Genomic DNA, 16,812 nt, shown 5'->3' on the forward strand with positions numbered 1-16,812 from the left:
AATAGACAAACCACAAAAGACTGCAACAAAACCAAAACACACTACAATTAGCAGGAAGTGTAAAAGGAGAACAAGGGGAGATAAGCGGAGAACACTCTGAGGGGAACAGGCATATACGTGTACTTCCAGGTTAACAATAAAAACAGTCGAGAGGAAGTGAACGAGGATTTGACATCGAAGAAGGAACAAAAAACGAAAAAAAAAACAAAAAAAACCTCAAATCTAACCTCAAGTCACTCCGCCAAAGACATCAGCCTGTTGACAAAGAATGAGTATGAACACAATGACAAACAAAAAGAATGACATGCATGGTTTTAATCGGCAGACGTGAACCAAACTAAACAGGAATGGACGTAATGGACTGAAAAATAAAAAAAACAAGAAAAGGCACGAAATAAAGAGGCAGCACAGAAGAATAAATGAAATCACAGAAGAGAGCGATGAACGCAGAGACGCAGCAGGAGGCGAAAGAGTCGACGTCGCTACCTGAAACGGAGGCGGTCGGTCCAACCATGAGATAACGGAGAGGGGACGTGGAGTTACAGTCGTCTCCAGCCCAGCCCAGGTAACACACACACTTCAGCTCACTGCTGCACACCTACAACATCATCATACAGTACACAAAAAGAGAACATGATCTATTCTGAGTTTAAAAAAAAAACACATTTTGTGGAGGTATTCAAAATGTTTAATTAAAAAACTGCAGTGTAAAGAATTAAACAAAAAGGGAATACATCAATAATTACTATATTAAATTAAATGTGTGTGACTCAATATATAGTATTATTTAAAGGTGCTGTTTGTAACATTTCGCGTTGGCACTATTGCCAGAAATGTAATATACTGCCAATAAGTATGTTTGTATAAGTGTATAATCGCTTTAAAATAATACTCCTTTAGTTTCTGTAGAGTTAGAATAAGACTTTTATATAAGGGCCTTTTTTTTGTGGATAAAACAGCCAGAGCATGTGTTTTGAAGCAGAAGTTTTCTACATAAACGAGAGAACAATGACATCAGTGACCTTAGTACACTGACACACTTCTGTTTGTTGTAATATGCAGTCCAACCATCAGATGTCACTAAATATTACACACTGGACCTTTAAAACAATGTTTTTTTTGTTGTTGTTTTTTTAAAATTAGGCTTTAATGTACACAGATGACTTAAAGTATCATGTTAAGTCTCATAAATTAGGAGTTCAAAAGTTGTGATACTTTCAAGACGGATGTGTTTTTCAGAAAAAAAAAACTACAAGAGGCTCTAGGAAACAGAATCAATGCAACCTCCCATTCACAAACAAGCTTCTACTGAGTTTTCCTGGTCAAGGGAATTCTGCTCCAAGCCTGATTACACGTTCAGATTCACATTGGTTGTGTGTGTGTGTGTGTGTGTTTTCTGCTGTATGTGTGTGTGTGTGTGTACCCCGTGTCCAGAGCAGATGATCTTGTCGGTGGTCCCCGGGCAGGTGCTGAAGTTGAACTGTTGGATTGGGAGACATTTACGACTGAAACAGATTCGGTCCGTCCCGCAGGCTGTCCCGTCCTCCACGTATCCCAGGTCAGTGTCTCCATCGATCACCACGTGAGCGCCGCTGAATAACAAGCATGACAGGGGTCATTTAAAATGATAAAGACAGAGTTCACTTCATGTAAATGTGATCTAATGTCATTTATTTCACCCATTGTCCTATGACTGGTTTCCTTGTACCAGAGTTATATTATACAAGTACAACTCAGACAACCAAGAGTAAGGTGTTACCTGTTCCGACACCAAAACATATTATACCCTATTTCTCCAAGTTAAACTAGCTCCCTGGTGTCCTAATGAACATGTCTGTGACATGCTTTGGTCAAAATAGCATAAGGATGAAGCACCACAGCAGTTCAATCACCCTGCCAAAACAGCCCTGTTCAGAACGCTCAGTTTTGAGTGTCTGTCTATTTAAATGCAAATGAGACACAGGAAACTACATCAGCGTCACTGAGGCTCCGGGAGCTAACAGCAGTTAGCATTTGGAAAAGCCATCATTTGCCGACTCCAGCCGGCACATTGCCGTCATATATAACATGTATCCACTGGACACGTAAATCCTCTGAGGCTGGAAGTTTGTGTAGAACTCTGCGCTGCACTGTGGAGCCAAGAATAGAACACTTTGCGGACTTCTGCTCTTCCAGATACTATTGCCCTCCCCTGCACCTTTGCATTTTTACAGACAAAGCGGAGCTCCGTGAGACAACAATTCCAAGAATGTGTCATTGTGACGTCCCAATGAGCGCGGAAGTCAACATCGTGTGTTTTATCTCCTGTACTTACACTGGGGAGGACCACAAAAACATGAGTGATTCATCTTTTTTCTCACTTTGCCTACTCATAAGGCCTCCAGAGTCCCAAATATAAGTATAAAAAAGTTGATTAATTTTGCATAATATGTCCTCTTTAGCACTCCAAAAAATGACATTTTGAACCAGACAAAAAAATAGCGCATAAGTACAAGGATACATCACCATCGGTTTGGGCTTTGAGTTTTTTCCTGATTAATGTTCACCTGCAGTCAAGAGAAGCGCTGTGTCGTGCTACAGAGAAAGAAGTCAGTCCTCCCTGCAGCTCCCCCAGTCGCGGCGCAGGTGAGATGTTGGAGCACAGCAGGTAACCACAGTGAACATCCCTGGAAAAAAACAAAGTGAAACCAAAGATCACCTGGAGAGAACAACCCAGAACTGCGTTTCACATGCACGGAAAAGGTGTGACGTACTGTTTGTTACACTGGATCCAGGTGTCCTTGTCTTTGCCACAGTTGCCCTTCTCTGTCCCCTCAATGTTGAGCTTCTCGTAGCAGAACTTATCAGCTGCTGTTGCCTCTGAGGGAGACAAACGACACAATCAACATGAAGATGCATACAAGTGACTTTATGAGTTAATCTAATACAGACATATTGGACTTACTCTCTCCCCAGATGTACTTGCACTGTCTGTCTTTGGTTTTGCACCTTCCATTGAAGCAGCGACCCTGTGGAAACATGGACTGAGCATTAACCATCAAAATATGAACTATTCTGTGTTCCATCCTGACAACAGAATATGAAAATATGAATGACAAGTTATGAAAACTGTAACAGTGAACTGCAAACACTGGGTGAACATTGAAATTGCAGCCTTTGCGATTTGCTAAGTGGATTAGTTCAAATCTCACCTGATCCTTTTCACATGTGTAGCCATCCATCTTATGCACATTGGGTGGACACTGCAAAAAAAAACATATCATACACAATGTGAGCCATGGACAAAACGTGACAGTGAGAGTATGAAGTTTAAAGATCCACTTAAAGATGGAAGCTCATGCTCACCTGGCTGGAGTTGCCCGTGCAGTTCTCTGGGATATCACAGTCATTCACTGCATCTCGACACACGACCCCCATTAACTCCATCTGTGCACAAAAGGCTCTTAGATCATTCTTACTGTATTAAAGCTCTGCAATAGTTTGTTTTTCCTCATGGAAAAACCACACCATCATCTTCATTATCGCTTACTGTGTTTCTACCAAAACAAAAACTGAAACCCGTCAGCATTAATTCACCCACTGTTTATGGGACACATCATTAACCCTAGAACATTATCGCTCAAATTCAAAACACCATCACTAACGCCGGGTGATTTTTACCCGAGATAATAAATACAACCAATAAAAAGTACTTGTCATCAAAATATATCAAAACATGACAAATTTGAGTAGTGTTCTTTTATTTTAAACATGTGTCATGTCTAACAAAATGAAAGAAAAAGCATCATGAGGGGACCATAATTACTGGAAAATTAGGAATTTGGGAACAAAAAATGTCTAAAAAAATTATAATAATGAAGATGAAAACTTGGTTTTCATGAAAATCACATAAATGCATTTGCTCGGGTGAAAACCACCTGGCAATGGTGTTCTAGGGTTAAAGGACAAGCTCTGGATTGGATATGTCACTCCGTCCATTGTTTATGTAGTACTAGGTCTTGTTTTGTTGTCATGTTTTTCCTTTTTTTACCCCTTTTGCATCAGTGTTTTTTTCTTTAGTATAGCACATTGTTTTTTAGGAGTTAAGTTCTTAATTTTGTATTGTATTAATTTCATCTTTTGTGTGATTGAGGGAGGACCAATCATCACTATCTGTATTGTCAGGGGGGAGTCGTGGATGTATTACTGTGCAATTCAGTTGTCATTTACAGATGAATGGTTGAGACTGGTGAACTATATGAACCATGGAAAATGACAATAAAGAAGGACAAGCTCTCGTCTACCTGGCAGCTGTTGCAGCAGAGTCCGTTGCTACACTTTGATCCTTGAGTCAGCGTACATTTCTGACAGCAGTTTTCTCCTTCTCTGGCACACTCCTAACAGACAAACACAAAGTCATCCATGTCACGCGTCACCTCGTCATGGACACGTGATCCATTTTAAAACGCAGATATCTTTGGACAAACTCTTATCATCGTGTGTTAACTGGTGTTGGCAGGTGTTGGATTCCTCCTGTGAAATGACTGATGATGAATTCAAATGCGCTCCTGTCAGACAAAGTATGACACAGCAGGCAGTGATGTTGTTGTTGTTGTTGTGGAGAGTGGCTCATCATTTTGATTTGCATGTTAACCCTTTATTGTCGCTCCCCCTGCTGTAACTCACCGCCGGGCTGCCGCAATCGCACTCCTCTCCTGGCTCCAGAAAGCCGTTACCACAGATTGGAGGGTCCAACAGCTGAGGGGGGGGGACAAAGAGCATACAGTAAGTGACACAATACTAAAAAAAAAAACACCTTATATGTAAGAATGTGGCCAAAAAACAGTTACTACATTCAAATTCAAAATACCGAGGTCTTTTAGGTTTCATTTTCTGACGTAACTGGCAACCCGTGGTTGCTCGGCAGCTGAGACTCTACTGACTGCAATGATTGGTAGACGGCGGTAGGTGGCGCCACATGCCAAAACATGATTTCAAAACATAAACACGATTTGCAGTCTGCAAACTGTTTTTTTTTTAATGCAAATATTTGTCTGTGAGTTCAGTTTGTTATATGAACATTATTCCTGAGTCTCTGTGACATATTAGCAGGATTTTATGGCCAGTTGCTTTAGATTTATTACATAATGCACCTTTAAATGAATAATTTGTGTGTGTGTGTGTGAGAGAGTGACGTGCCTTCAGGGGTTTGTTGAACAGACAAGCTCCTCCTCCACTGTTCAGGAAGTTGTGGTACTCCTCCACATTGCAGTCAGAGAACCTCTTGGGCAGGAAGAAGCTGTTCAACACAACCATACGATGTGATTATTGCCGCTAATAAAGCACAGATGGGACCGTCGGATAAAAGGAGATAAATATATGACAGAAAGAAGGTTTGCTTTCAAAAACACACACAGCAGGACAAAAAAAAAAAACGCTTTGAAACAAGTTTTAAATCTTTTATACCCAAACAAAATAAACCTCATATTTAATTTACGGAAAGATCTGAATTTCTTATAGGAAATGTTTGAAGGCAGATTCACCATACTCACAGTTCAGAAGAGATCCTTACTACAACACGGAGGTGGATATTATAGTATGGCTAAAGCTGCAACAACATAGATGGAGATAAATTGTGCCGATGGATCTAACATGGATTAGTGAATGATGTCCTCGATGATTCACTTTGTGAACTGTTATTGCATCATCGTTTAACACTGTGCCCCTCAAACCATGAGCTGAAGTTTCTCTTCCGAGACCAGCGTTAACTCTTAAAGTGAAAATTATTATCATCTGAAGCATTGGTCCAAATGTCTGACAATCAAGTGTCTTTGAAGCTGCAAGCACTTATCATTTGAGCATAATGACCATGTGCTCCTGCTGATGAGGCTGCTGAGACCTGACCTGAGAGGCTCTGACTGGCACAGGAAACAATGCAATAAGAGAGACACTCACTGAGAGACTGTAAGAGGTTGATTCTACTCCATATGTGACGTGACTTAATGAAGCCACCTACACAGACGGTCGGTGACGCACCAATGCGATGCACTCATGATGCTTTGGTGGTGGATGAAGTACACTACAATATCTCAGAGAGATTTTTGTTCAAAGAATCAGGTTTAATCTGAGGGATTTGTGTTTCGTTTGGTTTGAATTAATCACCCAGGTCAAGAATCTTGTCAAAATCTTGTAGTGTCTGTCTTTTCTTTAAATAGCAATAAGATGAAACGTGCGTGAATTATTGACTGGAAATAAAAATGAGTCAGAACATGATTGGACTAATGTCATTTCTCTGCTTTGATTAAAAAAAAAAAAAAAAAAAAGCTTAATTTCAAAGTGCATGAAAACCCAGGAGGACAAAATATGCATTCCAAAAGATTGATGCTCCTGATTATTTGGTGCAAGTACATTTCAGTTTCTTCTTTCCCAGCTCACAATCAGCCTAGCGCCCCTTAGTGGCGACTATAAGACATAGCAGTGTTTACACATAACATCACTGTGTTACTGCACACTGGGAGATTCTGATTGTGTAATGTTGCACCACTTATCTCTTTAAAATACATATTTTGTCATGGCATCCATTCTTTTGGATGGGAAGAAAACAGGGAAATAAATAAATAAATATATAAGGGGACACGACACAAAACAATTCGAAATCCTAACTTGACCGTAATGTTCAAACGATAAAATGTCATGAGTACATTTCTGACCTTTCTGGAAGGAATGCACCATCTTTTTTTTTTTTTTAGGTATAGTTAGGATTTAAGAAGCCCATAATAAAGCTGCTGTAGAATACACGGATGTAAATGAATATATATATATATACAGTATATATAAAAAAAAAATACCAAATGCTCACTCACGCACACACACACAGACACACACAGTCACTAAACCCTGTGAAAAAAATGTGAAAAAGAGTTAGTAGTAGTTTTCAGGTTAAGTAGATCATGCAGGTGCTGAGAGAGGAAAAGGAAAACCCCCGTCAATGGACATGACTGCAGTTACTCATTGAATACAAGTGTCTGAAATACCATTGACTTCATTTTAGATCTGGGCCAGATCCATTCACAGAGGACAGACACAGCAGAGTGACCTGTCCTCTGTCATGTGACCACATGTTCTCACAGTAGTTTTATTACTGTAACCCAATAGAGCAGGATGTGGACGGGGTGTGTGTGTGTCAGAGGAGTGTGCTGCAGTGTGTTACAGGGAATAGAGAGAAGTATTGGCCTACGATGAAAATGACATTGCAGACTGTTTCAATCGGTTAGACATGGGGGAACAAACAAAAAAAAGATGGAACTGATGGAACTTCAGACTTTCAAATGGCAGAGGGGAAAAGGAGACTATTAATAATCAGGATAACCAAAATTAACAACAAAATCTTCTAGGTGGGCCAGCCAGTGACATTGGCCACAAACAAAAGGAATTCACATCAAGTACATGTGAAACTGTACAAAATGATATTGAAAAATACAGCTGGTGCATAATAATAACAATAAAGAGACATCTAACTGTATTTGTTCATATCATTTGACTTTAAAAGAGAAGCTGGGGCCACAGTGGCTGTAGTGCTGTTGGATGAAAATGGGAAAAGGGTTGTGATGACGGACAACCCCTCCCCGGCAGCCGGTCGGTTCAGAACAGCACAGGCAATGTTCTAGTCAAGCTTCTGCTCACCTGCTGTCCCATTCGGGATAGAGGGGGAATGTGAGAAGTATTTAAGAAGAGGGGTATATATATATACACACACACGAACACACACACACACACACACACACACACGACAGTGCCGCGTACAAACGCAACACATCAGTGGCACAGTGACAAGCAGGCCTTATCACAGTTTATATAGCAGACACACAGGCATGTTTAACAGTGACAACATAAAACACACAAAGACTAATGTATCACCTGCACACTGAGTTTAGAGCAAAAACGTTGTAGAATACACCTCTACATCTACTGACACGAGCCCAAACTACACGTGGTACACAAACAAGCTGATATCATCCATAAACAGACACAGACTGACACCTAGTGGTAAGTTACCATCCAATAATCATATTACAGTGGATGGAGATATCCGATATTACAATGTGAATCATGATAAATAAATAATATGTTTATTTGACAACAGGGACAGTGCACGTTAATAACATTGCTGTAAATGTGCCAGAATTAGCCAAGAGGCTATTTTTCATCTGTAGTCCTTATTATGATAATAATAATAATAATAATTATAATAATAATAATAATAGTAATAATAATAATTTTAAAAAAGCAAAATATTTAGTATTGCTAGCAATAATTTTGGTGTGTTTATATTTGGATTAAATAATAATTGAATGCAAAACAATAATTCAGGGTTTAGGACAAATGTGATGTGTGATGTTACCATTAAAGCAACATTACTACTATTTTTTGTGACGTTTGCATAGCAACTCTAAAATACAAATCTCGTTCATGTCCATTTTTAACAAACTTTATCTTCATCCAAGCTGAAGTTTTATAGTAATATTTGTTCAGGAAACCAGCAGCACCAGCATCTGTCGTGTCTTAAAGAAGCCTTTAAGACTCTGCAAGAAGGATATTGTAATTTAAAAACAAACTTACCCAACATCATCCATGATGCAGCCTGACCAGCGATCATCACACTTGCATTCACCTGAGAGAAGAAAACAAAAAAAAACATAAAAAAGAGACTGAGAATAATATCATGTTGTAAAATGGACAAATAAAAGACTCATGAGGGTTCAAACGTGTACCGTTGAGGATCCTCTTCTTGTCTGAGAAGATGCCGATGTTCTGTCCGAGCAGCTGAGCGAGGGTTATGGCCATCTCATCTGTTTTCCCGTACTGATGGAAAGAGAGACAAAGAGTAAGAAAAGAAACAAACATTATCAAACAAGTCACTTTTACAGAAAAAGGAGCATAGTTTCACGCCAGTATATTTTCCCTGTATGATTATTTGTAACTTAACAATGAGCAAGTGTAAACAGGCTTGACTGAGAATATTATGTTTCTCCACAAACCCAAACATGTCACATGTTATTTTGGCAGCAGCTTCATGTGAAGGTGAACACAAGGAAACCATAGTTCTTACATTTACTTGTACTTTTACTTTCATTAAAAGTCATTACTTTTGAACTCAAGCACAGTAAGTATAGTAGTAGTATTCAATTAAGTAACTTTAACTGCTCCTAGTTAGTGTAGTGACCAGTATCTTATGGGCAAATCAGTGGAAAGGAATTGGGCTTGCAACTGGAGGGTTCAAATCCTGGAACAGGTCAAGGACAGGGGTGCCTCTGAGCAAGGCATTCAATCCCCCACCTAAGCTCCTCATGTGCGTTCACTACTGGTGCAAAAATAACTAATTCTGCATTATAATAAAGTCTAATTGTTTAACTGTGTAAAGTGAGGTTTTCCAGTATTTCACACACCACCAGTTATAAAAGAGATTACAGAGGCATCACATCTTAAAAACACAAAATAATAATCTGTGGCTTGTGAATCACCTCGTTCACTCCACCTCCTTTAGTGAGAGAGCAAACTCCTCCCATGTAGGAAGCTCCGCCCCAGCTGCTATGAAAGCGATTCCCTCTGATGAAACAAGAAAAAATATATTAAAAATAATAATAATAACATGCGAGCGTCAAGTTAGCGAAGCAAAACTTTTCAGACGTTCACACTCACGAGAAGAGTTGAACAGAGTCACATTTCTCCTTGACGAAGTCTTTCCTGTACTTCATGAACTCCCTCAGGGTCACCATGGGGTCGTCGTCAATGTTGAACTTGTTGTCGGCTGACCAGGTTTCCATGGCAACCAGCACGATCCGCGTATTAAGCTGCTCTCTGAAAATCTGGGTAATTTAAAGGACAATAATGCTTTAAAAAACACACGCTTGTGTTAGATCTTTGTGTAAAGTGTTCAAGAAACTATGAAGGAACAGATAAGTGGTGCAGCCTGTGATGGTGATGACACGGAGAGGCATGAATCAAATTCATTATCATCTTTAGCTGTTCACTGTGACAGCACCTGTCAGAATGATTAGTATGATACTGCCTCTACACAACAGCACATGCACTCAGGCACACACTAGTGTAAGCGTCTGAAGGACAACGCTGGAGCGAACTGGATGGCAAATAATAATGTTGGCTTTCATAATTTGGAAATAAATCGGGTCCCCATTTCAGGAGGGACAACAGCAAAATGTCTCTTTGTTGAATGCCAAAAAATGAGTATTTGTCCATTTGTGTTGTCCCAAAATAGCAAGTGTGGAGCAAACACCTGAGATTGAGACTCTACACGACCTTTATATTAGGGGTGTTGGGGGGGGGGGAATAGATTCACATATGAATCGCAATTCTAATCATCTACGATTCTGAATCGATTCATAAACTTCAAAAATCGAATTTTAATTATTATTATTATTATTGTTTTTGTTTTTTTTAAGTTCCAATTTGAAAAACCACACAAAACACCAGTTTGTTTACAGTTTATTTTTGTAACTTCTGGGAGAAAAAGGCAGCTAGTCTAAGCTTTTGTTTATGAAAGTTATTTTTTTGTACAGTAAGTAAGTTTTAATTTGTTTTGAATGAATAAATGTTAACGTTTGCCTTTGTGTGATCACATTATCTCATACAAACTGTATTGTTTTGATGTCATAATTTGCCTTACACTATGTATTGTATCAATTTTTGAATCGAGAATCGTTTGGATCGAGAATCTATTCATTTTGAATCGAATCGTGACCCGAAGAATCGGAATCTTCTCGAATCGTGAGCCACCCAAGGATTCCCATCCCTACTTTATATAAACATTATGTTGGTCAGTCACATAAACCTTGGACTACATTTGCCAAACCCTGCTTCTTATGGTGAGATAAATACCACCAATATGTCACAGTCACATTCTAATTCAGGCTCTGTTTTGAAATGACTGTAACAGTGATAACTGCTCACCAAAGTACATGAAACAATTAAATACCCGTGTTTCTGTTTAATGAGCCACGACCACAGCATCCCTGAAGAACAAAGGTATTTACTTGCTTGTGACACTGTGGTGGGTATTGGATTAGGAAAGGATTATTATTATACAACTTTATTTATTAAGTCTGTGTCCTTGCATTCACTGTAGTTTACATGGAATTGCTATACAATTCATGATATACACAATGTCCCTGTTATAGCTAATATTGTGCTGTAATTGTGTGTGTCGCACACACAGAGAGCAGAAAGAGAACTCTATTTGCACATAGAAATCAATGTGGACTTCCTACACAGAGTCTGCCTCATATGATCGTCTACAAGGTCACAACAGAAAAAGCGTGACCTTGCTCCAGCTTTACCGGACTATCTGCTTACAGACGTGACCCTGTAGCAGGTCAGATTTCAGGAACACAGCACACAGATGTGGCCGCAAATATTAAAACATTGACATTTTCTGCATGTGCACTGTTGGAATGTCGCTGTTGCTTCACTCGTCTGAAACCGTAAAGGAAAAAAAAAAGTGCGCATCACTGCAGGAGAGGTTTTAAATGGAGTGACTGAGGTTGGTTAAATGACAAATCAGTACATTCAGCTTCAATGCATGGGAGTGCTTGTGGCAAGCTTTCCAAGAAGAGGATCAATACAAATCTTACCATGTCAGCCATATTGACCACCGACTTAGCATAGTTATTTGTGTGCCCAACGGAAAGACGGTGCTTCTTAAACTGGAGAGAGAGAGAGAGGGGGGGGGGTGGATGGAGAAAGAAAGAAAGAACAAGTAAAAAAAAGTGTCCACGATCTGGAACAAATTCATTTGACGGCATTTAAATGTGTAAAAGTAGCAGTGTCTGCTAATAGTGTACTTCAGACATCACTGTCGTTGTGGATAAAACAAAATCAGCCCCAGCAGATCTAAGAAAAGCACACTTGATCAAAATTTTTTCTGTTGTATGCACAGTTTGTGGAGTGACTCAAAGGTGCAAGTACTTTTAAAGTGCTGAGTGTCGGCACAGCCAGCATAGGAAGAAAGAAAAGTCTATAGTGCGTATCTGTATTTCCTTATCATCAATATATCCAGTGAAAATACCAATAGAGCTAACTGCAAAGAAAGCAATCCATCTTTATCAGGTGCTTTGATCATTTGAAAAATGATTTATCTGTATTTGAACACATAAGCTTTACAGTAAGAAACAAATAGCACAATTACTAGTATTTTCTTATTATAGGCGTACATTCAAGACATAGTGAGAAACTTACCATTAAATGGTCATTGATCACCATCAACTCGATGTATTTCGTCTCATCCTCTACACTGTGGGACACATGTGGAGCCTGAGAGGAAACAGACACCATTTAACACATCAAGAGCTCACACAGTAAACAAAAACAATCAACTTAATGTCTCCTGTCACCAAGAAAAGTAGACGATAAATCAATACGGAGGAATTTGACTAAATCTAAAGCAGGTGTGTGTTCATTCTGTTTGTTCCAAATAAAGAGCAGCAGCTCAAAGGACTGAGACAAACAGCTGCACACATCTGACTGTGTGGGACAAACAGATTAGCCTGGAAGCAAGCTCCACTCATGAGGTAAATAATTCATGAAAAAGAAGAAGAGGAGGAGAATAGGAAGAAGTAGAGAGCTGTTGTGAGGAAACACTGCTCTCTCCCTCTTTAAAGGTGCCATATGTAAGAATGTGGCCAAAAACAGTTACTACATTCGAATTCAAAGTACCGAGGTCTTTTAGGTTTCGTTTTCTGACGTAACTGGCAACCCGTGGTTGCTCGGCAGCTGAGACTCTACTGATTGCAATGATTGGTAGGTGACGCCACATGCCAAAACATGATTTGCAGTCTGCAAAATATTTTTTTTAATGTAAATGTTTTGTCTGTACTGTTGTTGTTGGTGAGTTCAGTTTGTTATATGAACATTATTCCTGAGTCTCTGTGACATATTAGGAGGATTTTATGGCCAGTTGCTTTAGATTTATTACATAATGCACCTTTAACTTTGTATAGTATCATCTATGTACACTTGAGTGAAGCCGTATGAAGTTTTACAAAAAACAAAAAAACATTCTGAGCATAATTATTATGTCTCTATTTACAACATAGTAATGTGCACAAATTGAATTCCTCTGCAAAGGATGATTATGTTAGAACAAAAGCTGCAGCTACATACCTGTCTCTTTTTTCTCCTGTGAACATCCTTTGACTCAGGAAATGGAGGGCTGGGAAAAGGTGGCTCTGGCAGATCTCCTAAGAAACAAAAACATTAAATACTACTAGAAGACAACTGACCCTTTTTTGTCTGTCTTTAGCAATGCGCATCTTTTAATATTAAATTAAACCCTAATTTGCATTACTTTACTTTCTGAAGTCCTCCTCCATCATCTTACCATTTAGGAATTTTTTAAATCCCTCCTCCTCTGCAGATTTGTATATCATGTGAATTCGGACGTCTCCCTGGAATCACACAAGAAGAGGATGGCAATCAGCTTCATCAGTGAGGCAAAACACAACCTAGTATATGATTCCTGCAAATTCCTAGAATCACTCAAAAAGAAGGTAAAAGAGTCAGAGAGAAGACAGACAAAGTTCACAATGATACAACCCTCGCACAAACACAACATTAAGAAAACTTCCATAGGTTCAAACACATCGTTGCATTTCTATTAGACCACAGCTACTAAAAGTTGAACTGTTGAACAGAACCTGGACAGGAACACATTATCCTGGATAGGAACACATTATCCTGGATGGTTGTTTGTCTCTGTGTCCCTGTGATGGACTGGTGACCTGTCCAGGATGTACCCTGCCTTTCACCTTATGTCAGCTAGGACTGGCACCAGTGCCCCCCATGAGCCTCATGTGGAGGATAAAGCGGTAGAAGATCGGCAGATGGATGAATGAATGAATGAATGAATGAATGAATGAGTCTTTCCTTAGTGCACTAAGGGTTAACCACCTGTGTGACGACGGCGCTGAGGGCGGAAACAGTGCTGCTGCTCCGTGAAACCACATCCTGTTTACGCTCGTCATCCTCTGTACTTACGGGGTTGACAAAGCCCCCGTCTCAGCTCAAGTGGGTTAAAAGACGACAAAGCTGAAATGCCTTCACTGTGAACACGGCTTAAGTACTGTAAGTACACGGTACTGTGTCTATGTTCTCTGTAGTGTACGTGGTTTAATTTCTTTTTTTACACATTCATTTCCGGACGTAACAGGTTGCTGTGATGCTATCGTTTTAGCTTAGCTAACATCTCGCGGGCTAGTCGAACGAACACGCTATATTATAGTTTTAAACGACACAATAATCGAGCGATACACCTTAGCGAACACATTTGTAGATATATTCAGATATAAACGATGATTATATAGTTATATGGCTAACAAAGCCAACCGATTGTACCTGGTGTTTATAAAATTAGCCTAGCTGGCTAGAGTTAATGGAACTTGGTGAGATGTCGAGAGTTCCTTCTTCACTCTGGTCTATGTATTATAATGAATCATCTTGTGATGCATTTTAGTCTATTATTTCTATATGAGGGATCAAGTAGCTTTAGTAATAGCTTTCATGAAGAAATCAAAATCAGATTTATTCGATATGCATAACCATACTATTATAGATTATTATATTATTAGATCAAGTCTGGGAACTTAAAGTAAATTAAAATACACTACCAAGAGGTAGCATTACAACTGAGTGAATAAAACCTGGAACCAGCATTATGCATTTTGATAAGGATAATATGCAAGTTTGTAAATGAAGCTGTAATACCATTGGCAGTCACTGTTGCTGCATGCTGTCACTTAAAGAAAGCTCAAGTGTGTAATTCAATTGTTAATTGTGTAGCTGTACAGTCATGCAATGCACTGCATTATCTATAGACACTTGCTCTGTTGCCTCAGCCATCAAGTCATTCCCACTTTGTTTGCTGATGAAATGAGAGCATTGTTTCTCTGGGACAGCAGATATTGGGTCAACTATACTGTAGTGAATAGGAATATGGGGGGGGGGGGGGGGGGGGGCGGCCCATAGCTAGGTCAGTCTGTAACACAGTTAAGTAGTAACCAGGCCATTCACTAAACCTGTGTCTTTTTCCTGTGATTAGGAGTTTTGTAAGTGAATAAATTATATCCACATTGATTAATTCTAAATACACTGACCAGACGCTTCCTCACTTAATCTGTTCAAACAGGAACTCTCTCTGTGTCCTTGGTCCGTGACGGCACCAACAACCATGTCGTGTCGGGACATCCATGCCACCAACGCTTTTGCCTTCATCCTCTCTATCGTGTCAGTGGGAGGTCTTGCTGTGGCAGCAGTAATCCCACAGTGGCGTGTAACAAGACTCGTCACCTTCAATCGCAATGCCAAGAATGTCAGTGTTTATGATGGGCTGTGGTCTAAATGTGTAAAACAAGATGGCTATTCTGGATGCTACTACTATGATTCAGAGGTATTAATTCTCGTACTTACTCATTTCTGCTCTCTTCTTAAATTTAAGATCGTGCTAACAGAATTACGTTTTCTCATATTTCCAGTGGTACTCTAAAGTGGACCAGCTCGACCTGCGGCTCCTGCAGTTCTGTCTGCCTGCTGGCCTGTTCTTCGGCTCTCTAGCTTTGCTACTGTGCATGACTGGGATGTGTAAGACCTGCTGCTGCTCAGACAAACCTGAACCAGACATTAAGACCATCAGGTTCCTGGTTAACAGTGCAGGCTGTCACCTGGTGGCTGCGATGTTCTTGTTCCTGGGTGGAGCCATCGCCATGGCACCATCAGTGTGGTTTCTGTTCCGCACTAAGCAGCTCAACATCAGATATGTCAATATTTTTACGGACGGGTTTGCAGTATACGTGTCAATCGGCTGCTCTGGAGGACTAATGTTGGCGGCGCTGCTAATGTTCATGTGGTATTGTATGTGTAAGAAGTTACCTTCACCCTTCTGGTTACCTCTTCCCTCCATGCCGACCTCTCCATCCACCCAACCTCTCACTGCAAATGGATATCCTCCCTCCCCAGTATACGGCCCTCAGCCCTTCCCTCCGCAGACTTACCCTCCCACAGTCATCGATGCGCAGGCTTATTTGCCAGCCCAGGGTTATACACAAAGTATGGTTGCCCCTGCACCGCCACAGGTGTACATGTCTCAGATGTCTGCCCCAGATGGGTATGGCACAGAGGTGCACCAGGCCTACAGCTATGCCCCCTCTCAGAGCTACGCTCCCTCTCAGAGCTACGCCCCCTCTCAGAGCTACGCTCCCTCACAGAGCTACGCAGCTTCGCAAAGCTACGCTCCTTCTCAGGGCTATGCAACCAGCTATGTGGGCCATCGCAACTCCAGCCGCTCGCGGATGTCTGCCATTGAGATTGACATTCCTGTGCTGACACAGGGAGAATAAGTGGGGTGACAAAACCTCAGCACGTTGAGGCGTTTCACCTCATTTAGCTCACCACTAATAAAACTAAGTGTTTTTAGATGGAAGTTAATAAGCATTTTACAATCTCAAAATGTTAGTGTTGAGAGTGTACTCACTCCATGTCTATAAATGTTAGTTTAAGATTTTTTTTTTTAAATATATGTTACATGTGACCTGGAGGTACTGCGTACATGAAGGATAATTTCTTTAAAAAAAAAGGGAAATAGAAGAAGGAAAACTTAAGCACTGGAGCAAACAACACTGTATTAAGCTTAGCATTGTTTGAAATGGAAGGAATTAATTTGCAGCCAGAATCGCTACTTTTTTTCTACTACTGAACTAGATTTTTATCACTACATAATATTTCCTCACCCACTTTTAGGTGACCAGTGGACCAACTTACAAGTAACAA

At 40.1% G+C, this 16,812-nt stretch overlaps 2 protein-coding genes across 2 annotated transcripts in view; one reads left to right on the forward strand and one right to left on the reverse strand.

Annotated features, from left to right (window-relative positions):
- Positions 1 to 16,812, reverse strand: part of adam22 (ADAM metallopeptidase domain 22) — a gene marked incomplete at both ends in the record, with an annotated part of 63,761 nt that overhangs the window by 9,559 nt on the left and 37,390 nt on the right. Inside the window, 18 exons of the mRNA XM_083895629.1 lie at positions 487 to 598; positions 1,424 to 1,592; positions 2,547 to 2,666; positions 2,754 to 2,859; positions 2,945 to 3,008; positions 3,192 to 3,242; positions 3,346 to 3,426; positions 4,284 to 4,376; positions 4,666 to 4,737; positions 5,179 to 5,278; positions 8,599 to 8,650; positions 8,751 to 8,841; positions 9,501 to 9,585; positions 9,679 to 9,845; positions 11,628 to 11,699; positions 12,232 to 12,306; positions 13,156 to 13,232; positions 13,373 to 13,439. Coding sequence (XP_083751755.1) covers positions 487 to 598; positions 1,424 to 1,592; positions 2,547 to 2,666; positions 2,754 to 2,859; positions 2,945 to 3,008; positions 3,192 to 3,242; positions 3,346 to 3,426; positions 4,284 to 4,376; positions 4,666 to 4,737; positions 5,179 to 5,278; positions 8,599 to 8,650; positions 8,751 to 8,841; positions 9,501 to 9,585; positions 9,679 to 9,845; positions 11,628 to 11,699; positions 12,232 to 12,306; positions 13,156 to 13,232; positions 13,373 to 13,439 — 1,654 coding nt within the window. The remainder of the gene's footprint in view (positions 1 to 486; positions 599 to 1,423; positions 1,593 to 2,546; positions 2,667 to 2,753; positions 2,860 to 2,944; positions 3,009 to 3,191; positions 3,243 to 3,345; positions 3,427 to 4,283; positions 4,377 to 4,665; positions 4,738 to 5,178; positions 5,279 to 8,598; positions 8,651 to 8,750; positions 8,842 to 9,500; positions 9,586 to 9,678; positions 9,846 to 11,627; positions 11,700 to 12,231; positions 12,307 to 13,155; positions 13,233 to 13,372; positions 13,440 to 16,812) is intronic.
- On the forward strand, positions 14,007 to 16,382 carry cldn12 (claudin 12; the record flags this gene model as incomplete). Its single annotated transcript, XM_083895464.1, has 3 exons — positions 14,007 to 14,115; positions 15,176 to 15,436; positions 15,522 to 16,382. The coding sequence occupies exons 2-3, from the start codon at positions 15,218 to 15,220 to the stop codon at positions 16,380 to 16,382; spliced, it is 1,080 nt and encodes a 359-aa protein (XP_083751590.1). The 5' UTR covers positions 14,007 to 14,115; positions 15,176 to 15,217.

Source organism: Microchirus variegatus, assembly GCF_963457635.1.
Source record: "Microchirus variegatus genome assembly, chromosome: 1".
In the NCBI taxonomy this organism is placed as follows: Eukaryota; Metazoa; Chordata; class Actinopteri; order Pleuronectiformes; family Soleidae; genus Microchirus; species Microchirus variegatus.